The 24,741-nt window shown below is 44.7% G+C and overlaps 14 protein-coding genes across 14 annotated transcripts; 5 read left to right on the forward strand and 9 right to left on the reverse strand.

The window, feature by feature from the left end:
* Window positions 1-82: 82 nt before the first annotated feature.
* Window positions 83-587, reverse strand: VTP01DRAFT_5235 (uncharacterized protein; the record flags this gene model as incomplete). The annotated part of the gene is made up of 3 exons (XM_069384005.1): window positions 83-200; window positions 261-372; window positions 446-587. The coding sequence occupies 3 exons, from the start codon at window positions 585-587 to the stop codon at window positions 83-85; spliced, it is 372 nt and encodes a 123-aa protein (XP_069235468.1).
* Window positions 588-672: 85 nt separating this feature from the next.
* Window positions 673-2,937, reverse strand: VTP01DRAFT_5236 (uncharacterized protein; the record flags this gene model as incomplete). Its single annotated transcript, XM_069384006.1, has 7 exons — window positions 673-756; window positions 821-1,026; window positions 1,093-1,715; window positions 1,771-1,808; window positions 1,877-2,230; window positions 2,298-2,489; window positions 2,569-2,937. The coding sequence occupies 7 exons, from the start codon at window positions 2,935-2,937 to the stop codon at window positions 673-675; spliced, it is 1,866 nt and encodes a 621-aa protein (XP_069235469.1).
* Window positions 2,938-3,085: 148 nt separating this feature from the next.
* VTP01DRAFT_5237 (uncharacterized protein) lies at window positions 3,086-3,481 on the reverse strand (the record flags this gene model as incomplete). The annotated part of the gene is made up of 1 exon (XM_069384007.1): window positions 3,086-3,481. The coding sequence occupies one exon, from the start codon at window positions 3,479-3,481 to the stop codon at window positions 3,086-3,088; it is 396 nt and encodes a 131-aa protein (XP_069235470.1).
* Window positions 3,482-4,502: 1,021 nt separating this feature from the next.
* On the forward strand, window positions 4,503-5,013 carry VTP01DRAFT_5238 (uncharacterized protein; the record flags this gene model as incomplete). Its single annotated transcript, XM_069384008.1, has 2 exons — window positions 4,503-4,664; window positions 4,759-5,013. 2 exons carry the CDS (start codon window positions 4,503-4,505, stop codon window positions 5,011-5,013), a joined length of 417 nt encoding a protein of 138 aa, XP_069235471.1.
* A 228-nt stretch (window positions 5,014-5,241) lies between these two features.
* On the reverse strand, window positions 5,242-7,074 carry VTP01DRAFT_5239 (uncharacterized protein; the record flags this gene model as incomplete). Its single annotated transcript, XM_069384009.1, has 8 exons — window positions 5,242-5,516; window positions 5,577-5,768; window positions 5,834-5,969; window positions 6,029-6,236; window positions 6,302-6,399; window positions 6,460-6,562; window positions 6,623-6,800; window positions 6,870-7,074. 8 exons carry the CDS (start codon window positions 7,072-7,074, stop codon window positions 5,242-5,244), a joined length of 1,395 nt encoding a protein of 464 aa, XP_069235472.1.
* Window positions 7,075-7,827: 753 nt separating this feature from the next.
* On the reverse strand, window positions 7,828-9,177 carry VTP01DRAFT_5240 (uncharacterized protein; the record flags this gene model as incomplete). The annotated part of the gene is made up of 3 exons (XM_069384011.1): window positions 7,828-8,266; window positions 8,340-8,511; window positions 8,580-9,177. The coding sequence occupies 3 exons, from the start codon at window positions 9,175-9,177 to the stop codon at window positions 7,828-7,830; spliced, it is 1,209 nt and encodes a 402-aa protein (XP_069235473.1).
* Window positions 9,178-9,349: 172 nt separating this feature from the next.
* On the forward strand, window positions 9,350-10,004 carry VTP01DRAFT_5241 (uncharacterized protein; the record flags this gene model as incomplete). The annotated part of the gene is made up of 4 exons (XM_069384012.1): window positions 9,350-9,376; window positions 9,440-9,667; window positions 9,728-9,784; window positions 9,852-10,004. 4 exons carry the CDS (start codon window positions 9,350-9,352, stop codon window positions 10,002-10,004), a joined length of 465 nt encoding a protein of 154 aa, XP_069235474.1.
* Window positions 10,005-10,130: 126 nt separating this feature from the next.
* VTP01DRAFT_5242 (uncharacterized protein) lies at window positions 10,131-10,828 on the reverse strand (the record flags this gene model as incomplete). The annotated part of the gene is made up of 2 exons (XM_069384013.1): window positions 10,131-10,277; window positions 10,343-10,828. 2 exons carry the CDS (start codon window positions 10,826-10,828, stop codon window positions 10,131-10,133), a joined length of 633 nt encoding a protein of 210 aa, XP_069235475.1.
* Window positions 10,829-10,955: 127 nt separating this feature from the next.
* Window positions 10,956-11,651, forward strand: VTP01DRAFT_5243 (uncharacterized protein; the record flags this gene model as incomplete). The annotated part of the gene is made up of 3 exons (XM_069384014.1): window positions 10,956-10,976; window positions 11,034-11,065; window positions 11,117-11,651. 3 exons carry the CDS (start codon window positions 10,956-10,958, stop codon window positions 11,649-11,651), a joined length of 588 nt encoding a protein of 195 aa, XP_069235476.1.
* A 395-nt stretch (window positions 11,652-12,046) lies between these two features.
* On the reverse strand, window positions 12,047-13,410 carry VTP01DRAFT_5244 (uncharacterized protein; the record flags this gene model as incomplete). Its single annotated transcript, XM_069384015.1, has 7 exons — window positions 12,047-12,077; window positions 12,134-12,215; window positions 12,284-12,370; window positions 12,439-12,525; window positions 12,592-12,689; window positions 12,750-12,949; window positions 13,045-13,410. 7 exons carry the CDS (start codon window positions 13,408-13,410, stop codon window positions 12,047-12,049), a joined length of 951 nt encoding a protein of 316 aa, XP_069235477.1.
* A 2,775-nt stretch (window positions 13,411-16,185) lies between these two features.
* VTP01DRAFT_5245 (uncharacterized protein) lies at window positions 16,186-16,998 on the forward strand (the record flags this gene model as incomplete). The annotated part of the gene is made up of 1 exon (XM_069384016.1): window positions 16,186-16,998. The coding sequence occupies one exon, from the start codon at window positions 16,186-16,188 to the stop codon at window positions 16,996-16,998; it is 813 nt and encodes a 270-aa protein (XP_069235478.1).
* Window positions 16,999-17,340: 342 nt separating this feature from the next.
* Window positions 17,341-18,069, reverse strand: VTP01DRAFT_5246 (uncharacterized protein; the record flags this gene model as incomplete). Its single annotated transcript, XM_069384017.1, has 1 exon — window positions 17,341-18,069. The coding sequence occupies one exon, from the start codon at window positions 18,067-18,069 to the stop codon at window positions 17,341-17,343; it is 729 nt and encodes a 242-aa protein (XP_069235479.1).
* Window positions 18,070-20,680: 2,611 nt separating this feature from the next.
* Window positions 20,681-21,409, reverse strand: VTP01DRAFT_5247 (uncharacterized protein; the record flags this gene model as incomplete). Its single annotated transcript, XM_069384018.1, has 1 exon — window positions 20,681-21,409. One exon carries the CDS (start codon window positions 21,407-21,409, stop codon window positions 20,681-20,683), a length of 729 nt encoding a protein of 242 aa, XP_069235480.1.
* A 1,236-nt stretch (window positions 21,410-22,645) lies between these two features.
* VTP01DRAFT_5248 (uncharacterized protein) lies at window positions 22,646-24,227 on the forward strand (the record flags this gene model as incomplete). Its single annotated transcript, XM_069384019.1, has 4 exons — window positions 22,646-22,829; window positions 22,878-23,566; window positions 23,626-23,825; window positions 23,906-24,227. The coding sequence occupies 4 exons, from the start codon at window positions 22,646-22,648 to the stop codon at window positions 24,225-24,227; spliced, it is 1,395 nt and encodes a 464-aa protein (XP_069235481.1).
* Between the last annotated feature and the right edge of the window lie 514 nt (window positions 24,228-24,741).

A 24,741-nucleotide genomic window follows, 5' to 3' on the forward strand; every position in this document is an offset into this window, starting at 1 on the left:
TTTCTTTCCTTTTTTTAAAAAAAGAACTCTTCTGTACATAAAAGCGTTTTTCAAAAATTTGCAATTTGAGTCAGTGTTCATATCAAAGCAACAAATCCAGTTGTTTGTTGAGCATGTCGATAAGCAAGTTGTATTCGTCGTAACAATTGTCGATGATCTGTTTCCGCTCCCGTGAAAGTTTCTTGGTGTGCATAGGAGGCCTGGAAATAACAGATCAGGATCAGTATCGACCTTGGCAAATCCATCGACGACGGGCCTACCGTATGCTATATTCTGCCATGTAGTATTCAAGATCACAGATATTTCGTACAACAGCGCTTTCGAGCCCTCTCCTTTTTGCTGCTATGTTCAGAAACTCCAATGTGTTGTTTACTACCCGTGCAGCCACGTGCGTGAGTCTCTTTATCTTTCTTTTTACTCCAAGGAAGAGCAAAACTTTATTTACTTTTGAGATCCAAGTTTGCTTTTACATTGTTGTCGGGAGGATCAATGAATCGTCTGCGAATGCGCGCACGAACATGTCGCTTCTGATACGCCGCGTGGTTAACAGCTGCGTAGCCGGCTTTCAGCAGCGCGCGGTACTGCATAGGTATGGATGACATGTGGATATATATATATATGTACAGCAAAAAAGCAAGAAGAGGATGAAGGAGATAAGTTCTCCGTTCTTTTTCAGCTTCGTTTCCAGTGCTCGCCCGCGGCAGCTGCCATGTTGAAGCAATCATCCCGCTTGATAACATTATCAAAAGACAGCTCCTATTTTTTTTCCTACTTGTAAGCTGTTGCTGGCTGATCGTTCACAAGAAGAAGGAAAAGTTACCTCGCCGTCGGTCGTAGTTATCGTCAATCCATTCGTGTGCCAAAGCAGAACGTCGATGCTTTTTGTCTTCTTTATGCCCGTGATATCATCCCAGTTGTAATGGACGAGAACACGGCCGCCTGTCATCCTAGACGTACGGAACTGGAAAGCTTTTGGCGTTAAAATGATGCGACCTGGTATGCTACCCCGATACACGCATCCGTATGCTATGCGAAATCCAAATGTGAGTGTTCGTTAAGATCATTTTGCCCCTTTTTTTTTTCAAGTCATACATCCAAGCACCTGAATATCTTGCTGTTGATCTACATGAATGTCACGACTCATTTTACGCTCAAACAGATTTGAAGAAGAGCTATCAGACTGCACGGATGTCGTCGTTTGTAAATGCTCGTCCAGTGTCTGCTTAATCTGACCAGCTGCAGCGCCGGCCACCATGGCTGCTAAAGTTGCAGCCGTGGATGTTGCTTTTCCAGGGTCCGGATTAAGAACCGGGTCACTGCCAGCAGCCGTATGATGGTTTTCCGTGGTGGACCTCAGGTCAGCAACAGACTTTCTACCGAATAACAACCGTGAAGCTGAACCAGATTTTGTTGGTTTGCCGGGTACAACATTTTCTTGCTGCTGCTGCTGTTGTTGACGTCGCAGTCGTATCACTTGCATTGCATACTCTGCGTCATTTGGAATTCCCCACAACAACCAATCGAGAGCATTGAAAACGCGTCTGTACCTAGGATAATGTGAACGGAGCGCTTGCAAGCAAAAGAATTCCAAGCCGAGATAAAGGTAAAACAGCTTGACGGTGTACCGAACAGGGATGATAGCCACAACGATGGAAAAGGCAACAAGGATGAAAAGAAGCAGTCGTGTTTTTTCTGGCCGCTTCCATGTAATTAGACTAGAAGAAAATGAATCAAGAGGAGGACAAACGACGCGTCAAGGATCTAACCCACTTTTTCAGTCTTTCGAGCCGATCAACGCAGTCGAGTAGCTATTTAGACGATGATTTTTCAATTCACACACATATTGTGCCACAACCAATAACAATGTACAACCTACCAATCGCTGGCCCTTGGGCCCGTACTTTTTGTAGATATCAGACCGCCACTCGTTCATGGACTTTTTCTCAAACGCCGCAAATCCATAATGCACTTGCGTGCCAACATCCGACCGTATTCGTTTCCAGAAGTGCCAGTTTTTGTCTGATGATTTGGACGAGTCCTCATTGTCACTGGTGCTGTTGTTATCATCTCCAAGCGATGAGGCGGCGGTGGCCATGGTCTCTGAGGTGGACGCCAAAGCCTCGACACCAAACTGCGCAAACTGGTCTGCTCGAATAAGGATAATATATCCAACAATGGCAAGTGGAAGGCAGACAATCAGCAGATCATAGTACCACAAGGTGCTGTAAACCTTTGGTGTATACATATGATTAAAACAGACCGCTTTTTTCTTGAGAATCATAGGCAAGGCTACTTACCAAAAGTATCGTTCCTGTCAACAGCACATTTTCCCAGCGGTAAATCCTGCGCACCAGTGATGCCGGTCCTTTGAGTGGCTCTCCAATAGTATACAATCGATCCAGACCGCTTTTGAGAATGTTGAGAGAAAACGGTTCGAGGGTATCATCCACTTGGTCGCTCGTAAACGAATCCAGGATATAGAAGAGCCACTGTCGTATACAAATACATATTTTTCGTTTAAAACCATTCTTGCCCCACGTAGGATATTAATGTCTATCTTTTTCTTACTGCCTCTGCAAACTGTTTCCACTGCACTGTAGTGACGCCATCTTCGGTTCGTTTGAAATCGTCAAGTTTAGGCCGAGCAAGTTTCGACAGATCTGCGCGTTTGATTTCACGGACATGTTTGTGCAAATGAGCATAGTATGATGCTAATTCGTCGTCTTGCTGCTGTTGCTGTTCTGGTTTCAAGGTCGTCGTCGTCGTCGAGCTGGTAGCGGACGGCGAGGGCGTGCTCCGGATCGATAAGTCTGAGGCAGATCGTTTCCTACTGCCGGTGCCGACAATGTTGCTCGGCACACTCCTCTGTCGTGGCGGCAGCGGTGGGGGAGGAGGTTGTAGGAAAGTATCGCTCAGCGGCCGACTGTTGTCTGTCATATCTGCAAAGTGGAGGGCACCGAACAAAAAAGTATGGGGTTTTTAAGACAACAATGGAGGCGAAAGCCGTGTAACACAAGACATTGTATCTCGCGTAACCAGTGAAGAAAAGAACGTCATTTAATTATTATTAATTGTCATTGTCGTGCTAAGACAATGCTAGAGATGCTTTCTTCTTTTCCTTGTTGTTCTCGTCCTCGTACTCTGCGGCAGGGTATCGATAGACTCGCGGCGGGTCCTTGGCAAACTGCACGCTGGAGTGTGATCGTCGTAGTGCAGTGCCGCGCGGCGGTCTGAGCGCTGCGGAGGTGGGGGACGGTGATTTCGGTCGAAGTGCAGGCAGCGACTCTGTAGAGCCATGCTCCTCTTGTGAAAAAAGCTCTTGCTGCTGCTTCTCGACGTACTGCTGCAAAAGTTCAAATTTAGAAAGACTGTTCCCGTCTCGCGGCCAACTCGTTGAGACTTTGATTGCCGGGGTTTGCTCTTCTGATGCAGTAATGGATGTTGTTGCAGCGTGCTGTATTGGCGGGGAAGAAGAAGACATGGGTGCTCGTCAAGACCAAGCTAGATCTGACGTTCTTGGGAACTTAATAACAAACAATTGAACCCCGGAGAATTAACAAACTTCCACAATACTACCAAACATTCACGATTAGCGTCACTTTTGCAGCAGGCATGCATTGATGTTGTCTTTACCATACCCGACATGCACATAATATCCGAAAGTTTTATCCTTGACGTGACGTGTGCATGCTAGAGTATATGGAGTCACTGGCCAAGCGTTGTCACTCCATTCACTAGACCAAGTTTAGGGGGTACGAAAAACAGATGCATTGAGTGAGTATCTTCTTTTCTCGCATGCAGCAATACACTTCTTTATCTTGAAAAAGTATGGCGTATCTGTTTTGCACTCTTGTCTTACCATGCGTGAGAAACATCCGAGATGTTTCAGGAGACAGAGGAGGCAAGAGTGAGAAAGAATACATAAATACATACGCTTTTGATCAACCTCGTACATTACCCATATTTATACACCGTACCACGCGTTTCAAGATCCATAGATGTCAATTTGTCAAAAAGGCAATGCAACGCTGCATGCGGCACAGATCTACATATCTAGAAATATACGCGTATGGATCGCTGTAACTTGCCCGGTATGATTGCAGAGTCAAAGATTGACAGCCGGCACCTAGTATGTACGTGCGTACCTTAAGACAAGAAAAAAGTGAGAGAATCCAGCATTCAAAACAGGGAACAGCGTGTGAGCAGCAAGGAGGTCTGCTAATTATATTCGCCGTTGCGCAAGAAGCAGCAGATGTACGCGTGGCGGAAAACAATAATATTCGACAATTGCCCCTGACGAGCATGCAACGGGTTAGCAAGATCAATCAAGGAGTGAGATAATAGAGTCGGGAAAAGAAAGGAGATAACTCCCTGCTACTACAATACCTACAGATATAAATGCCATCGTCGTCGTCTTCTTCTTGACAATCAATACTATTTTTTCTACTCGATTCCTTTTTATCTCAATCCTAACATTATACGCTCTTTTCACTCGAGCGAACATGAAAATCTCTCCACTCGTTTTCACCATCCTTGCTCTGTTTGCTGTCACTTCCATGGCTAGTCCTATTCCCTGGGACAAGCAGGAACAACGACATCAAGAACAAGGAAAAATGGAACAAATTGCTGGCGGTAGTTTTAACAAGGGCAGCATTGAAGGCGCCGTAAGTGTACTTGACAATTTGTCCATAGATAGAAACTACACTCTAGTATTTGGATATTATGCTTACCATGAACTTTTCTCGCCCGCTTTGATAGCTCAACAATGTCTTGGAAGATGGCATCCTGAACAAACACGTGACCACAACCACGATCTACCAATGCAGCGACCCTGACGGCGCTCGCAGCACCACGCAGGCTGCAGGAGGAAGCCACAATGAAGGTCCAGTCAAGGGTATCGGCAATAATATCCTCCAGGGCGGTGTCTTGAACTACAATGTCGATAGCACAAAGGTTTATCAAATTAACTGCAAAACCGGGGGCGATGATGCTCGCAAAGAGTCTTCTGCGTAAACGACCTGCACTGTCACCTGTATTCTACTACGTCCTTCTTCTTACCTGAATGATTACATAAACCGTGTCATTTGCTTTTTAACAATAAACAAACAATAGTAGTTTTAATCCTATTAGTGACTATAAAGTAACAAAGAAGGAACGGTCAAATCAAATAAAAAAGGGTGCAAGCGGAAAAGGGAAGAGAAACTATTGAGTTACTAAATGTGTAGAATGGATAAATGTCTTCTAGTACTTGGTTTCTGACCAGAGATACGGCATGATGGTGACACATGCAGTGTAAAGAACGGTAAACGTTCGAACAATATTGTGTGGGATTCTTTGCCATCCACCGTTCTTGAATTCAACGTAAATGGCGTAGAAAGCAACAGCAAAGAAATGGTGCACAAGCACCATGGGTCGTTGGATGAGTCCGGACAGCAACCCGACTGGTTCGGTTATGCATTTGCCGCCGAGTTTGAAGTATTCGAAGCAGCCTCTCTGTAACACCGCAAGGTTTTCGTCTGTTTGATTCAATCATGAGTCTCTTTACGTTTGCTGACCCGATAACACTATTGACTTACCCTTCTCTGCTGCAAACAAGCGATATAAGGCCATAGCAAGGACGTTGATAGCGGTGCAGTATCGTTTGCGGCCCCAGTGGAAAGCATCGAGCTGCTGCAATACCAGATCAAACTCGGTAAAAGAGGGTATATTTTCTGGCGACAGCAGATCACGCAAAAGCACTACGTCGTTCAAGGCAACCGTCATGCCACCTTTGCAAATCAAGGAACGTGTCAGCAACTCCTCTCCAATTCTGATTGCCAATATGAAATATTACCTCCAGTAAGAGGATGGCGCATGTTCATTGCGTCTCCGAGTACTATAAGGCCTGCATTCTGGTTCACAGAAGGTGGCAAGAAACTGTTTGGCATGGATCGTAACCGCTCCGTCTCCAACGACTCCAAAAACTTCGGCTATTGAAAATTCAATCAGTGCATCTTTCTCCAACACATTCCATATTCCTCCAACTTACTCGGATAGATTCTGGAAGCTCAGGAGCAACGACGGTTTCCATATATGACTTTAGTTCGCCGCTAGAGTTGGATGGAAGCTTGCCTGGGATATCCACCAGAACGCGAGTCTCGCGAGGGCCGATCTGATACATCAAAACTGGGGATGGCTTGGCAAGAATGACATGCCCGTGGTTTGGCCGCGGTAGTGTGAGATCCTTGATTTCAAATCTTATTGTATTCTAGAAGGTTAGAAAATATGCATTCTAGGCAGGCTTTCCATATGTCAGACTTACCCAACGAAATGTGACCGCACGTCAGGTTTCTTTTCCGTAAATTCCTGTCTGAATTTTGAGAACAAACCATCCGCAACAATCGTAAGAGGTGCATAGAACTGTTGGATAATGAGTCACCTTTATATGTCTTTCCTAATCCCAATCTAATCGGATCCTACCTTCTCCTCCGGTTCTTCTCTTGATTTGGCAATCACACCAATCACACGGTCCTCGTCTTCCTCCTTCATCAGTCGCATCACTGTAGCTTCCTTGACCGTAACGCTGTAAAACGAGCATATAAATATGTAACGCCAAAACTTGATCTAACAACCATGGACTCACTTTTTCGTCGAAGATGCTGCTTCTCTCAAACGTTGAATGAAACGTCCGTGATGGAAGCATTTTCCAACAGCTTGCTTGTCGGCTTCCTTCTCGACGGGATACGGAATATCGACTATCTCATTGTTGCGGAATACGGCATACCCATAGCACGGTATACCGTCAATGCCCTCGATGCAGTCTATTCGTTGGGCAGGTGTATCAGTTCCTTCGGTACTGTTGTATTCCCCTTTTCCTGCTGCCATCTTACCTTCCAATCCCAACTGCTTGAGTGCATTGACGCCACCCGGTTGTAGCAGCTCACCAACAATGCGGTCAGGTTCAGATAAGTCTCTTTCCAGCAGCAACACTCGTCTTCCACTGCCACCAAACGCTCGGGCTGCTGCTGATCCCAGTACACCGGCGCCCACGATAATCAGGTCGTACTCGCTTACAGGTTCAAGAGCGGTGGGCATTGCGTCAATTGTTCGTTAATGTCAAGGAAGAACCAAGTGAAAAGTTTTACGTTGGGGAAGGCCGGGATGAAGAAGGGACCAGCAGCAACAAAATATGCCTATCAACAAAAAAGAGCGTCGGCAGTAAGCACCGCTTGTTTCACAAACTACAAAATACACAATCACGTGTTTAACCTTTTTTCCTTCTCTTCTGACAGTTTCTAGTCATAAGAATGTGCCTATTAACTTGCAATTCTCTTGACAGCATTCCTCACATGTCTCATGTAATTTTTGTATTAAACATGCATACAGTCTTGATTGATTGTAGTTGAGGTAGATACTATTATTTGACAAGTTTCGACAAAAATAAAAATCAGGTCATGATCCACTGTTCGTTCGCCGAAAATGGAGGAGAGCCCCGGACCACTTGATCCATGAAAAGCTGCCAAGGTCACCGGTCATTCTTGGGTTAATAGAAGCATGGACCGGAGTATGATCAAAATGGCAACGAAACAGACATGATCTGTGTTCGTGTACGCCGCTGTCAAACAGGATATCGTATATTGTACTGTCCAATCAGCTCATTTGCCATTGAAGAATATTTAACATTTCATGGAATGTCAAGACGCTGCTAATTTAGGACCCTTGTTTGATCTCCAGATATCACGATCGCGTACTTGCGATCCAGACTGAATTCTAGATTAGGTTGTACTACTTCTGTTACAAGGACATCTTTTAATGACAAAGGAAATGATGGGTGAGATACATTGGACACTAGAAAAGCTCATAGTTAGGATCGAACAGCATGCTGACACTTTCGCCGTTGTGAATCCGTCGTATGGCTTCCGCAAACAAGGGTGCAACGGTGAACGTAGTGATCTTGCTGCATTCTTTAGTATGCTCATGCTGGGGTACAGAATCGCTCACAATGACTTTATCCAAATGACTGTGTTGAATGCGCTCCAATGCATCACCGCTTAAAGTGGCGTGTGTGATGATAGCATAGATCTTTGTGGCTCCATTTTCGTGGAGTAACTTGGCAGCTTTGGTGATTGTGAAACTAGTGTCGGTAATATCGTCAATGAGCAAGCAGCATCTGCCCCGAACATCGCCAACAAGCATCAAGTCGTGCTTTTGAGGTTTGTCTGGTCGTCGTCGCTCCTTGTGAATCAGAGCAAAGTCCATATGCAGACGCTCAGCTATGGAGGTTGCTCTATAAGATAACAGATAAGATAATCCATCCTTTTCGATTAAAACTCTCTACCAGTGCTCGGGCATCTACGTACCTCTTTGCACCTCCTGCATCAGGGGATACGACAATGGCGTCCTTGTAGTTGGGAATATTATGCTGGATATACTTGACCATAATAGGTAACGAGGACAAATTGTCAACGGGACAGTCAAAGAAACCTTGGAACTGAGGATCATGGAGATCTAGCGTGATGATATGGTCCGCACCTAGCAGTGCCCGGTAGTAGCTTATCAATATTTTCCGCTGAGTATGTTCGGTGTTACCTGTTTCATACCTGCGCAAGTCAGCAATTCTGCAACAAGAGTACCTGATCTGGCGACCCAGTGTCGATAACCATTGTTGTTGATAGAATCCAAGGTACAGTCATTGCCATTCATTGGTCCGCGTAGCCGCTGCTGCTCCAACTCCAACTTATCAATCTCATTTGCTAATCGAGAAAATCCGAATGCTCCTTCCTCAGTTCTGGGCGTGGCTGGCTGGCTGCTCTTGGGCGTGGATGGCACTGTGCGGGGCGTTGAAGGCACGGTCATTGGAGGTGCTTTGGCAAGCGGGGCACCGCTCTTCTTGTACGGCACGTCTGGTTGTCGAGAGTAAGGAAAACATGGAATCACGGCCGTCACTTTCCGCGCCGATGCAGTCTTGCAAGCTTGTATCATGATAAGTAGTTCCATAAAATTGTCATTGACGTGTCCGCAACCCGATTGCACAATAAAGACATCTTGTTCTCGCACAGACTCGTATAACTCGACACGAGTTTCATTGTTGCTAAACTTTGCAAGGAATGACTTCCCTGGTAAGCACCCGAGACGCTGGCAAATCTGTGCGCTAAGTTCTGGATGCGATGAACCGGAAAAGATTACAATGCCACGCATAGTGGAAAAGAAAAAGAGAATCCAATGTCCCGTTTTTTTTCTTTTGTTGCTTTTTTGATCGCGGGGTTGGACCCTCCAGATCCCCAAATTCAGATTTCGTTTTCTTCTGCTTTTTAGCACATATTCCCTTTTTCCTCCTCTTGGTCTTGGAACACGTATTTAGAAAAGTCAAATGTCACGGCAGTTTGGATCTCGAAGTGTAAGGTGTGCTTTTACACATCTCTGGCTTACCTGAACATGCCAGTGCCTGTTTGCCAACAAGAACTCACTGACAGTCGCTAGATCATTCCAACACTTGCATAATCGTTCAGCTCTTCTCGGAGATGCCAGAACACCTTCACCGTCTCTATACGACACATCGCGATCCTCATCTCCAGCAAGCACGCATTCGTTAAAACTGAAAATGGACGATAACGACTTGGAATATCTGGAGAGTCAGAGCGATGAGAGAATAAGCGGATTATCGGCCAAAGTCAAAACCTTGAAAAGTGTACGTGCTTTCGGGTTACCCGATTGCAGTGCCTGCATAATGCTTAAAATATGTCCCTAGATTACCGGAAAGATAGGAGAAGAAATCCGAGCAGGCAACAGCTTAATCGATACCATGGTAGGCACACACGAAACGATGCAGAATATATACGTAGTTGAGAGACAGTAACATTAGATCATATTAGAATAATCAATTTGGAGATACTGGAAGCATATTAGGCCAGACCATGCATAATTTCAAGATCATGGCCGCGAAGGAGTCTGGAGCAACCATGTGCTACTTGATGTTTTTTATTGTCATTGTCGTGGTGATCTCGTACTACTGGTTTTTCAAATAGGAACCCTCTACATATACCTCCTCTTCAACTTTGTAATTTACAATTAATATTTCTCTCTACGAATAGATCTAGTGCATATACGCAAATTTGGATTGGGATGTATGTGAATGAGGAAAAATCATGATTTTAGACGCGCTCAGCAATCCAGATAGCAGTCTTGCATCCTTGCATGATGACAGCCTTTAGGGCAGAGTGGAATGGTGCGCGCTGAGCGTCGTGTGCAATGGCGATATCGTGATGTTCCAGCTCTTCATCTCGGAATTGTGCAACAGTCTTAAATGACAAGTACATTAGTTCCCCGATTACAATGTATATCAGATGTGATGTCCTACTCTTACCTTGCTTAAATCCTTCAAGTCATCATTCTTTTGAGCGAGTCCATGCAAGTTTCGTAACTGGTCGTCGTAGTGATTGCCGATAACTGTTTCGACAGCTTCTGTGCAAGCCATGGCAGCCTCTTTGCCCATTAATGCAGTGCCAGCGCCGACAACGAAACCTGCGACTTCCCATACTGGCCGCAAAAGACTTGGTCGAACTCGCATATCCGTCACAAGCTGGTCAAAACGTTCTAAGTGCTTTTTTTCCTGGTCCCACATTTCCTGAAGGATAGGGCGTAGTTTCTTGTCACGGCCCAGCACAGCCATTTGCCCCATGTAGATATAGTATGCTCCAACTTCTCCCGATTGATCAACACGGACCATTGGCTCCACTACTTTGCGTTCGTGGCCTGTGAGCGGCTTTGCTCGTTGGTGATGAGCAGCAGCTGATGAAGCTTGCGTTGAGATGGCTCTTGCCAGCCTTGCACCGACAAGTTGAGTCGACATTCTAGCCGTTCAAAATACTATATCTGATAAAGAATGCTACGCGGAACCGGGGGTCGTCCAAAAGAGGTGGTGCCACAATCTCTTCTTGACACACCGCACGCACGGGCTGCGCGCTCTCCTCTCCTCAATGTTTAAAAACACTTTTCAGGCATGTCACTGACTTCTTACGCGACTTCGCCTCCATTGACCTGCTCCTCCTATACAGTCTGGCTTCCTCTCTTTATTCTATAGCTTAGGGTACGTCGGGCACTTGAGAAAGCCTTGGGCCTGCAGTTAACTTCCACGTAGAAGCGATCCTTTACAGTTGTGGCATAAAGAGTTGCCAAAGGATGAATCGAATTCGGCAATTGAGCTTGTTCGAGACGAAACGATCCAGTCGCAGGTCCTTGAATTAGTTGCAGAAAACTTGACAAATGCGTATATCACATGTCCTGCTCCTCTCAACCGGACACTAGGCATCAAATTACCGTTTATCATCCTGCTCGTTAAGAACTTGACAAGATATTTTTCGTTTGAAGTGCAGGTTCTGGATGACGAGAACACTGTACGCCGGTTCCGTGCTTCCAATTATCAGATCACAACACGCGTCAAACCGTACATTACCACGATGCCTATGCGACTGGATCCAGGCTGGAACCAAATAATGTTTGATCTCGCCGACTATGTAAAACGAGCTTACGGCACAAACTATGTCGAAACTCTTCGTGTTACTGTACATGCCAACTGCCGCTTACGAAGAGTGTACTTTGCCGACAAGCCTTACACTGAAGAAGAGTTACCTGCCGAGTTCAAATTATTCCTGCCAGTACAACGAAACGCATGAATACACAAACATATCTTTGCATTTTACGACTTTGCATCATTTCTTTCTCGCCCATGTATCCGCAATTTCACAATGTGTTTATATACTGCTTGCACATTCAAAGACCGTTCCACGCCGCAAATCTGATTATAGAAACCATGACATATCTCCAACTGCATCCAATAGTTCGAACATCAATTAAACTTCGATCCAAAAAGCCGCTGCTGTATGACCCTACTCGCTGTAATCGATATCTTCCAGACGAATAGGGTAGATAAGGGCCTTTATTTGGGGGAAGAGGGAAAAAAATAAATATAATATTCTTGAAGGGTGCAAATCTGAATCTTTGACATCAAAGGAACGTTAAGGGGAAAATCAGGAAGAAGACTGACGAAGAAGCTGCTAGCTTCAATGCATCAGCAGATGCCGTAACTGAAACCAAAGTACCTAAGAAAGAACTCAGTATGTATTGGTAGCTTTCTCTGCTAACATTGAAGACTTACGAAAGATGATTCGTGATACTGAGAGCAGCGAGTTCCATAGAGACAGAGCAGCTACTGCTTTCCAAAGCGCTTTCGCACACCTCTGTAATGAAGCATTGATAAATTAGGAAACGCTGCTCCATGTACGACGGAGTTTGTGTGACAACTTACTGACTGACTGTGGAATGTCTGTTCTGATCCAGTACTCCTCGCCTGCATGGAGGTAGCCAAAGGTCAGTGGAGGCACGTGGGGAACGCCTAAGATGAGGAAAAGAAGACATAATTAGGTGCCCATCATCTCCAGCTTGATGTGTTTTTTCACTTACTATCGAGCTGATGGATTGCACGCTTGTAGTTCAAGTTCAAGCCAGCGACGTAGTTTGCAAAGGCAGCGTTTCCAACGCGGGGTTGTCCTATGATTTAACGCAAGGTTTCAAATGCTCATGGTAAATACTAGCAGATGGCGTGTGTGCATTTACCAAGCGTGTTAAGGATCAAGTTATCAGCGGTAATGCCGGCGTTGCGTTGGTACAGATCCAGAGCGCACAAGAGAGCTGTGGCGGCGCCGAGAGAGTGTCTGTATCTACGGATTAGATGTACGTCACAGAAGAGTGGATAGCATTAGTGATCTATTTACCCTGTAACAGCAACCTTGTATGAAGGATATTTCTTCAATTGATCGAGCACGGTCGAGACAAGACTTCCCTTCACTTCATTGTAGCTTTGCAAGAAGCCTACATAGATGAAGAACATGTTATCACACATCAAGCAAACCACGTTCTTTGAATCAATACTAACCGATATGAACTTTTGCACCTGATCCTCCGTTTGGATAGTCTGCAAAACGTATACATGGCATCCTAAATTACAATTGTTACACCTCGCTCACAGTAATATCTTGTAATTAAACGTCAAGTCGATGTAGCACTTACAGCAACAAAGTTCTGGTACGAATTGGAGCCTCTAAAGACAACGAAAATTGTCTTCTCCTCGTCGCCGCGAGCAACCATAGCATTGGTGTCGTATACGAGGGTGTTGAAGGTTTTTACGATCTCGAGATCATTGAGCTCGCTGCAGTAAGCGCAGATCCAGGTACCGAGCGGAATGACAGCTCTGCAATAAGAGCTGGCGCACAAACGGGAGTAGTATTTCCAGTCTTCAATCTCCTGAGAGGTAGCATCGCGAGTAGAGGATGGCTTCGGGATAGTGATGATATCACACTTCTCAACTGGAGCGGCTTGAACCAAAGATGCTGCCAGAGACGCGACCAAAAGAGCCAGGATTTGGAGACGCTTCATCGTCGATTGTTGATTCAAATGAACGATTTCGTTCTACTTTAACCTCAACACCGTCTCCAACCACTCTGCTTTTATAGATCTCTCGTTCTTCATGTTCCATTCATGTTGTCTCCGTTAATTTCCCGGTGAATGTAACAATCCTGCCTCTCAACGACGCGCATTCGATTTCCAATGAATAAGCCGACTTGTCAGTTGATCCAACATCTTTGCTGAACGGTTGAATACCGTACGACGTTCCTGCATCCGGATTTTCTTGTTTATAAGGCTAATTCTCAGGGACAACAAAAGCGATCGAGCTCACAGGAACGGGTATCACAAAGTCCAATTGCTGACGCATGCACAGTGGAGTTAGCATGATCAATAATGGTTCAGAAGAAGGGATAGAATGCATATTCACATTAATGTAACACAAGCATCGGACGGATCCGACGAACACTTCGATTCATGCAAAATTCCGGAACTCTATTAGTGCCTTGCCGTCTAACGTAGCAATGGCATGTGGTAACTGCGTTCCCAATTGTACTTGTTTGTCCCCTTAAGCAGATTATTATACCACACGCGTATTTGCAGTCCAAAGCAGCGAATTACCTACAGGGAAGACAGCGGAGAACGCTCCGCAGATATTCCGATTCTCACAGAGCATGTCGCAATTGATAAGATTGCAAGTCAAACGAAACAACTTACTATTTAGATATATTTATCGTGAGTAACAAATCAAACTTATATTTCGGACAATGCGAGAGTCGCCGTCGTTGCACTAATAATACTTGCCCGGTCACACAAATGCGCTGTTGCACAACGACTAGTGCACCAATACCAAGTGGCTGGAATCTCGACGCAAGACCGACATCTAGCAATTCTCGCTTACCTAACCATGAACAGTTGTATACGCTTGCTTTCACCGCTATGTTACCTAGGGCTCCTAACTTTAACACTCTACTTGCTATTTGATGTAACACAAGATCAGGTAGCAACGAAGATGTGACAGGAAGAAATTTTCACTGATCTGAAATGATTGCAAAGTTAACCCAGATACCCTAGATCGCTGCGTGAAAGAATGATAATTGAGATAATCTTCTCAGAAAATGCGTAATCATTTTCGAGAATCACCGCCAATTTCATCTGGGACTATTGATGGAAAAAAAATGCAACGTGGCAAGCATGCACACGTTATTTTCCACAGGGCTCTATGTGGGAATGTGCTTGTCTACACAAAACACACATTATATCTGAAGACGGTGACACTACCTCTCCATTATGTTTTAACGCTGGAGCTCGGTTCGCAAGAAGTATGACTAGACACTGGAATAAACTTCTAGATGCTGGTAGCAGACATACATATGTTTGGAAAGCTTCGAAAGGATGCTGATGTAGTAATGATCTATGACTTGCTATCGCTTTCATTGAAAACTTTATTGCTAAAACCTGTATGTGTAGCAAAAGGAAAGATAGAACTTTGCTGCGCCTATGTACTACGTATCTGCCTATGTTTAAGTATATGGGAGCCTCAAATGAGGTAGTTATCTTTAGCTGGAAAGACGCTGCACAAAAGTAGTCTGTCAGAGTTAGATATACTAATTTGAAACTCTAGGGTTAAAGGTGCGAGACAGCAGTGGCTTCTCACAGTATATGCCAAGTGACTCCAGATGTTTGGAACAAGCAACAAACAAACTGTATGCTGATGGTGGGACGGGCAGCCAACGTGGACCAAGTTATCATGGAATCATCGAGCGGGATATGCTTTTGAAAGAGTTGAGCACACCATGGATGACACCTTGTGATGACAACAGATTCCCTCCGGACTGAGCTTTGGAAGTATCAAGATGCTGAATTCGAGAACGCGAAGGAACTGTCCATATTATAGCGTTCAATGCGTCAGAAGCACGCTGAGGTTACTAAAACCACGTTGTACGATCAAACGCATGACAGGTGCTCGAGCTGAGAAGCACTCAATTACCCACGGATTGGTTGAACCGTTGCGAATTCATGAAAGTCTTTGAGGTGCTAAGCACATTGGATGTAAGTAATAGAGCCACTAGATAATTTTTCAATGCCTCAAGCCCCGATAGATTTGGTTATCAAGGCAGCAGCAAATCCGAGCTACATTGACTCAGGAGAAGAATCGACCTGTGGAGTTCAATGTGTCAGAGACTGTCCGACAGTTTCTGTCCAACTCACATCTCTTTGATTGAGCCGAAATAGCCTGCTGCACACTTCCCTTTTTTCCCTCACTCATTACCACTACCAATACCAGGACTAATAAAATGTGTCCCTGTTTAGGATCGAGCTTGTAGAATCGTAGGTGAGGGAAAGGAGCAGAAAGTCTTGTGAGATTGAACTTATTATCTGAAGGATTCAGCTAACGATTCCACTATGTTATTTACATTAACTTGATATGGTTTCAGTTGTTACTTGAGCTTTTTTCTGATAGCAGATACGATCTTCGCTTGATCAAAAATCCTGTCGCACAGAAATTATCTCGTTTAATGGTCTAAGAGTCTGCTTACATGATGTAGAAAGCGCAGCAGAATGGGTCAATTCATCATGCACTCTTCCACTAATGCTATTCCCAATGTTGCTTTGATGGTTGATAGCATGTTATGAGTCTCTGCCCATTCGTTATCAATTACCCAATGAGGTACGCATAAACTCCTCCAAATCTGGGGTAGTTGCATTTTTTCACTATTTCCTACCACCGTGTTTCGACTTATACCGTCACAAAAAGCAGCACGCCTGTATTGTGCACTGCGATCAAAACGATTTCGACTTGTTCCGATGCCAAAAGCAACAAAATCCTTCTATGCTGTCCGTCGAGGTCGCCTTCCCGGCATCTACAGGACTTGGCCGGCATGCAGGGCCCAAGTCGATGGCTTCAAGGGCGCAATCTTTAAAAAGTTTCCCACCGAGCAAGAAGCACAAGAGTTCTTAAATGTTAAAGATCACGTTCACGAAACAGCACAGCAAAAGCAGCACGGCGGCGATATTGTAGTGCCTGTCAAAAGCTCTATGAGCGATGAGAAGGAACCAGCCGTTCTTGAAGACAAAGGACAGCATATTGTATACACGGACGGAGCATCCAGCAACAATGGCAGATCATGCGCCGTAGCCGGCTATGGTGTGTTTTGGGGCGACAATGATCCTCGCAACCTTAGCGAGCCGTTGGAAGGCAAACAAACGAACCAGCGTGCAGAAATCATGGCTGTTATTCGAGCATTAGAGCAGAGCTTCGAACTGCAGGGGACTCTGGAAATACGGACAGATTCGCGATATGTCATCAACTGCGCAGATGCGTGGTGCAAAAAATGGAAAGAGAATGGTTGGAAATCAAGTGAGTTAAAACGATACAAGGACCGGCAATCAAGTGAGGCAAAAGGAGACAAGGAGGATCAGAAAGAAGGTCGTTACAAAGATGTGTCTAACAAGGACCTGCTCCAAAAACTTGTCGCGCTGAGAGAAGCGAGGGAGAAAGAAAAGGGCAAAGTGTACTTTACATACGTTCCTGGTCATAGTGATGTATATGGAAACGAGATGGCAGATAGGCTGGCTGTAAGCGGCGCTGCAAAGTCCTCTGCCATTAGATTTGCCTAGCAACGTTTGCAATCCTATTCCCTTTTTCATTTGATCCCCTCAAAAGTATTTGATGTGCTCTGCACACGGTAGTAATATTGAAGCATTCTTTCTAGCTGTACATATGTATACTCTCTCGTTAAATGCATGACAAGCATCCTATCTTACTCTGCATCGTCCATTAAAGATTTACAATAATATTCGATCGGGTATTCGTTTGGATTAGAATTGGATAATCCCACTCCTGGTATGTGTACACAACAGATAATGAACTAAGCAGTAGAGGACATCGTCTTTGCTTTTTAAAAAAATGGGTTCAATGCCTGGATACAAGCATACGTTTATTCAGAGCCGAAATGTAATTTACTTTACAGAAACGGAGTAAGCTGTAGTTGTAAGCTTAGCATTTGAACCAACGAACGGCTCTGTGCCTGCTTGGACCGCACGAAGGTACTGAGACGAAGAAAGGTATCCGTTACTTGTAAGGTGCTTGAGGAACGGGAGCAGATCACTAGAGATACTTGTGACGCTATTTGCTGCAACGAAGCTGTAGACCTGGTTGGATCCGTTGCTACCGCTGTACAAAGTCCAGGAAGTACCGGCTTGCTCGAAGGTACCGACAGAGCTACCGAGAGGACCAGCACCACCTAAAGCGCCTAGCCAGATCATGATCTCGACTTCGTAGTTACCGGTGGTCGAGGAGGAAGTCCAAAGGTCAAAAGCGACGTTGGCAACAATGCCGGAACCAGAGTAAGACCATTTCCAGGTGAAAGGAATAGAGGAGATAGCAGAGATTTGCTTAGCAGAAAACGAGAGTGCGGCGTTGGCGTATGACTTCACATTGTACTGTCCACCGCTCCAGCTCCAAGAAGTATGCCATGCAAGTGTGTTTCCACTAAGGCTATCGATACCGGTGCATTGCGAGCCGCTTGTTGCCGAACCTTGACCCCATAAATTGTTGTAAATTGTATAAGATCCTTGGGCAACTGAATCCCACTGGCCACAAAAGTCGTCACGCTTCTCTAGTGGAATCGCTGTGGATGCAGCTGCAAACAGGAGAGCAGCGGTCGTCGTTACTAAGGATGTCTTCATCTTGATGTTGTTGTCTCTCTGAAATAGTCATGTACTCACCGTACTCTTTGCGTTTTTATATCTTTTTCGAAAATCTAGACATTCATCGTGCAACGTAAGAATCGTTATCGCAACGACTCTTGCAACCTCTTTCAGTGGATTGGGAAAAATATCCCGCTCCATATCATACGTGCGGTTGTATAAATGTCAATCTGATTTCCCAGGCACAGGTGAGGAACTATTTCCAAATTGAGTTGTATCATGCAAGAAGATGCGGAAAGCGTGATGGAAATACGTCCTCCGTTTTCTGTAACTTGAAAAACAACAAACAATCGTTTATGTATGTAGTTAGCGCTTCATTAAATGAGACATCATATATATCCCATTATCCTTGAAGCTCAATTCATTGTTGCAGCTGCATACACCTCAATCAATATGACATCTTCCTATGTACATAGTATGTTGGCGGGCCTATGGAGATGCTGACCTAATACTGGCCGGCATTTAGATGAAGACAAACGGAGAATATTGTGAGCTGCGGAAGAATTCATCGTAATATTACAAAGCCTTACATAAGATCTTCAATCTATTCGTTTATCCAAATGCACGTAATACTCTATAACTTAGATATATTCAAGAAATGCATCTGAATTTCCGGCACTACGTCATTTGGTAAATGTGTATCTAACTCTTTCAGTTTGACAATGCACGATATTACTCCATTGCTTGTGCGTCCATTTTCCCATGATGTACTCCCTGAGTCGCCATTACAGTAGGTGTTACACCAATGTAACCCACCCAATAGATTTGTTGAAGACCAACACAGTTCCATAAAATTCCAGTGATAGAACCGCTCATTACCGTGTGCTACAGTGTGCTGACTGCATGAAATTGAAAAATTATATGTACGCCCTGCGCCGAATCAAATATGCTTTGAAAGAAAAGATACTTGAAAGTAGTGGAGGTCTTGCTATGTGCCTAAAGCGCATGTTGACAAAGGACAAAGCAGCTATGCCTTTTATAATATCTGCTAAAGAGTTCGGCTGAAGAGGTTGTCAGTCTCAATTGTCACCACATTATAAATATAAATGGTTATCAGCAATGCTGGTAGGTAGCGAAATCACCTCTCAATACAGTTTCTTGCACCAAATAAGGTCCAAAAGGAGTTTTATTGGGAAACTATGATGGTGCTGTGGACAGTAAAAGGGGGTTGCAAAGCCGATTAGTCCTTTTTTATCTTCAACACACAGACCAACGTGATCCGTAGGGAATCCCAACTCTCGACATTTATCTGGTTAGTATTCGCAGTGAGTTCCTGGTGGACTTTATGCAATGGTCATAACATCGTTGTCCAGAAGTCGCAACAGAGAATAGAAGGAATGCTGCAGTAAGGATCAAAACCTTCATTGGTGGTGATAACAGCCTTGAAGGGTGGCAAAGTGAAAGTGTCAAAACAGATATGAGGAGCTGGACGAAGAGGCGAATTAAAAGGTGCCATCTTTTATAGTCTTCAAATATCGAGGATACGAAGGCAATTTTCAGGGTAAACTATAACGGCTGAGATTCCACCATAGCTGCATTGTGGCGTTCGGGGAACGCTCCAATTTGAACATAGCATATATGTACTGCTGATACATGCAGTTCATCGTTAATAAAAGTAGATAACGTCAGCATGCGCAATTTTTGTTCATGATCCGATATGCAGATTGAACAAAGTTCCTTATTTGCAAAGCTGCTTCGTTTCGAAAAACCGGTAATTAGTCGTTCAGGATGTCATTGCAAGCGATGTAATCTCGTTACACAGATATAAAGCATATCATGTTCTAGGCAAGCAAAAAAAGCAGCAGAAAAAGGGACATCTCCTAAAATACCATGGCAAACTACGCCTGTCTGCATATGCTGTAGATTAGAAGCAAAATTTGTGCTTTGAATCTAAGCCCGCAACAACTATTAGCGCATTCTCTAATGAAGGTGTTCTCGGACTAATGAAACGGAGAGTGTGATATGCAAAGAAGCGCCCGTGACTGCTATGTACAATACGTAGAATGAATGATTCAAACAATCCAGCAGATCGGCAACTTTGGACCACGCAGAAACGAGAGAGGAAGTTAAGCGGAGAATAGCATCAGCGAGATATCCAGCAAATATGCTCACAAGGGAAGCAAGGTCCGAGCCACCATGCAATATACCACAACCTGACCTTGCGTACACATTGGTCACATCAGCTATCCAAGACCAGCGCGCCAACCCCCCATAAACAAATGTTTTTCGGATGCTGCAGATTTCCCACATCACCCGAGGGTGCCTGCCTGGGCCGAGAAATGCAGACTTGGGCATCAAGTCAAAGATAAGCTATGCATATAGCCTGCGACGCGTTGAATTCACCATCTTTTCGATATACGCAGGATCAATTCTGTCTTACATAGAATCTATATCTAAAATAATAACGCGTTAACTGCAGCCGATGAATATTCATAGCAGTATGCATTACTCTTCTAATATATCCAGGATTTTTTAGATCCAAGACTCTTTCACTATTGCTCCTGTCCATGTTAGCTCAAACGGTCCATTGCTTATGCAGAATTGGTAAATTGGTCGGGAATAGACCATTTGATCTAAATATTTATTGGCATTAATTGACAGCTACAGAGTAAGAGCTGGTGACAAATTTAGCGTTGCTTCCTTCGAAAGGTTCAGTACCAGCCTGAACAGATCGGAGATACTGGGATGAAGAAATGTAGCCAGCGTCGATAAGGTGCTTGTAGAATGGCATCAAGTCGCTCTTGAAGCTCTTGAGTTCCTTTGGTGCGATAAAGCTGTAGACATCGTTGACGCCGTTGTTGCCCTTGTGCAAGTCCCATTTTTGACCAGCGTATTCAAAAGTACCGACAGAATCACCGATAGGACCGGCACCACCGATAGCAGCGAGCCATACCATAAGTTCGATTTCGTAATCACCGCTGTCTGCAGTCGAAGTCCAAACATCAAATGCAACGTCCGCCACCATGTTGTCTCCGGTGTACGACCAGGTCCACTCAAATGGGATGCTCTTGACATCGGAGAGTTTGGTTCCCTTAACAGGCAGCTCAGCGTTTGCATACGATTTAACCTGGTACTTGCCACCGGACCAGGACCAGTGAGTGCTCCACAAAAGGACGTTGCCGTTAATCTTATCTAGGCTCGTGCATTGGTTACCGCTATCCGCATTTCCTTGACCCCAGTTGTTGTTATGGACAATGTAAGGACCGGCTTGAGTGTTTTCATATTGACCGCACATCTCTGCGCGCTTCTCGAGAGGAGCGGCTGCAGCGGTGGCAGCAAGGAAAACAATAGCGATGGATGAAAGGACTGTGAATTTCATAATCGTAAAGCTTAGGCTGTTGGTTGCTGCTGCTGGCTTTGATACATGTACGCCGTATTTATATCACTTCCTGAACTTACGACAACCATAGCTGCTGCTTTTTTTTTCGCTGCTAATACATTGGTGGTATATTGCATTGCATCGACATTGATATTGGTGCAACGTTTTGTCTAATGTAAGGTTAATTCCCAGAGCAAATCTTCATTAAGCGGTTAAAGTTCCCAGGATGATTTGCACGGAAAGCCGCGGTAAAAACGACAGATCGTACTACATGCCCTCTGACTTTGTACCGCTTGATACTATTCTTGCCTCGCTACTCCATCCCTCATAAAGCGTAGTGTCCAGCTCTTCCTCTGCAATCAAGCTCTTGCGAGCAAGGATAGTGGATTACATAAAGCTAACGACCAATCGGTTTTTTTAGGCCTCTCCTTTCCCGACAATCATGCGCTTGAAGACACGGTAGTGTCGGGTCCAGAGCATGGAAGAATATCAAGAAGATTACGGGCGATTCCACTACCACCACATACGTTATGTCGTCTATACCATAAAGCCAAATAACCTTTACTCGCTCGAAATTGAACTTCCTACAGAGCCCTGCACAATCCTTCTATCCTTGCTCCAGTGGACAACGCTACGCTCAATGCTCGATTATTTTTTCCTCATCGGGCATTGTCTTTTCAAAATCAAGCTGCGCTTCGCGAGAACAGATTTCGGCATCATTCTCCGACTATCGGTGCTGCATTTGCTTTATCTCAACTGTAAATAGCAAATCAAAAAGACCAGCATTCCACGGAACTAGAGTATTGGAGAAAGGCGGCAACGCAGAAAAATTACTTTCCCACGTGGCTATGAGCAAAAAATCTCCAGGCTAGGTGACGTCTGACAGACATGCATTGATTTTGATGAATGGGTCGCAAAAGGTAAAGCAAGATGATATGATTCGACTATAATTTTCTTCCGGGACCATATGCACGGTATGCCGCAGAAGAAATCGTTTTGGAATTGAACATTGAGTTTTCAGTATCTGCTAACTTGAAAAGACTGTCTGTGATCGCATATTTTGCATCGACGTTGTTGAGTAGCATTGCAACAGGTCTTGCGCTTGACGGTGACACAAACTGGAGCTCTTTGTGCATGTGAACGATGCTGATAAGCGCCAGCTCATCATCATCTCTTTTTCTCCGAAGTTTTCGCAGGTCGCAGCAATGCTCGTCTTTTTTCTCTCCTTCGCTATTCATGCATTTTCCTCTCACGGATAAGCTGTGCACACGTCGGCATTGTCTGAAAATAAAGTGTTACTTGAATCCCGTCAAATTCAGAAATGCTATTGTGTATCATCGAGGAGACGTCGACAAGGTCAGAGATAACACAGATGTAGAGCTCGACTTTCGCCAGGAAAGCAACTTTTTCTATCTGACAGGTACGTCTCTCATGCTTTACACAGTATCATCACCTAACATATAGCTAGGTGTCGAGAAACCCGGCTTCCATGTTATCTTTGACCTTGCTTCTGAGCTCGTGCATCTTGTACCTCCCACCATACTCGACGATCAAAAGCTGTGGACGGGAGCGCCAGATTCACCCGAGACGTTGCTCGAAAAGTACGATGCTGACACCATTCTCGAAGAGCACTCTGTGGCAGCTTTCCTCCAAGCGCGCCAACCATCAAAAGTGCTTGTGCTAGATATCACAGACGTTTCAGCCTTGCTCCAAGCAGGTGTACCTCCGGAAAAAATAGATTACACCGCATTGCAGAGCGCGATCGAGGAGGCGAGACTCGTAAAATTTCCATGGGAAATTGATCTTATACGTTACGCTGCACATGTATCGTCACATGCACACATTGAACTAATGCAACACGTTGCAGCGGCCCAGTTTGAGTGGGAGCTCGAAGCAAGATTTCGATGGGTATGCGCAAAGAACGGAGCAAAGTGGCAAAGCTACATCCCTATCATTGCATCCGGTCCGCGCGCTGCAACACTTCATTACACGCGCAACGATGCATGTATACCCGCAGATAGACACGCGCTGGTGCTCGCAGATGCCGGCGGTGAATGCCGATGCTACGGAAGCGACGTTACAAGGACATTTCCAGTATCGGGTTCCTTTACCGAAGAAGCTAAAACAATCTATGAGATTGTGCTAAAAGCGCAGGAGGTAAAAAAAAGCGATAAAAGCGTTGCAGAACGTCAATTATTTATCACTACCGTGGGCAGGCGGTGCTATCGAGATTGAAAGCGGGTGTGATGTGGATGGATATGCATTTATTGGTAGTTCAAATTCTTTGCACCGAGCTTGTACGCATCGGAATACTGCGAGGTGATCCAGAAGAGTTGATCCGTCTAGGTCTCTACCGAGCATTCTATTTCCATGGCACCGGACACTCTGTTGGTCTCGATGTGCACGATGTTGGCGGGCAAGTATCGACGCTGGCAGAAAAATCGTTGCCAAGTTACTACTATTTCCATTAACGACTTTGCCTCCCCTTTACCACAGACGACAAGCAGGTATTCTAGAAAGCAAACGACGTAAAGAATTTGTGCCACAGGAGGCACTCTTGGGACGACCACTCGAGGAGAACATGGTTGTTACAGTGGAGCCTGGACTATACTTTAATGAGACCAGTCTCAAGATGTGGACAACGATGCCTGGATTTGCAGATTATTTTGATATGAAGACAATCAAACGATATTGGCCAGTCGGCGGCGTACGTATCGAGGACACAGTTGTTATTACAAAGGATGGCATCGAAAATTTGACAATAGCTCCAAAACGTGTACAAGACATCGAAGCAATTATGGCTCGACGAAATCGCTGAGGAAAATAAACATAATGTATTATATCTGTCATTTTCAGGTTTGTGGCAAGTGGAAGTACTGTATTTTTAAAAACAGGTGTCGTTTGGAGCATAAAATTGCACCACAAACAAGGCAAATTTAAACCTGTGGAATAAAATTAATAAATTTCCTTGTCGATCTATCTCAATCAGTAAAAATTCCAGGTATTACAGGCTTGTATCACCAAAATAATTAAATGATGTGTGCGAACGTATCCAGATATAAGCTCGAAATAAAGTCAAGCGAATATGCATGCAGCTGCCTTCATATTTCAGCTTATTCTGACAAGGACGAACCATGTACAGATTATTGCTTGCCTTTCAAAACTTCTTTCGCATCCAAATGAGACGGCGAGAGGATACCAGATTTTCTTGTAAAGCTTGAAATGACACGGGTTATTGCCTACGATCTTGTGAATGTCCTCTGATATGAAGCAGGTTGCAATAGACGATAAGGCTATGGAGGGCTGATTCATGGATGGTTATTGTTGTTATG

The sequence above is a fragment of the Rhizomucor pusillus genome, assembly GCF_041956525.1.
Source record: "Rhizomucor pusillus strain CBS 183.67 unplaced genomic scaffold VTP01scaffold_21, whole genome shotgun sequence".
In the NCBI taxonomy this organism is placed as follows: Eukaryota; Fungi; Mucoromycota; class Mucoromycetes; order Mucorales; family Lichtheimiaceae; genus Rhizomucor; species Rhizomucor pusillus.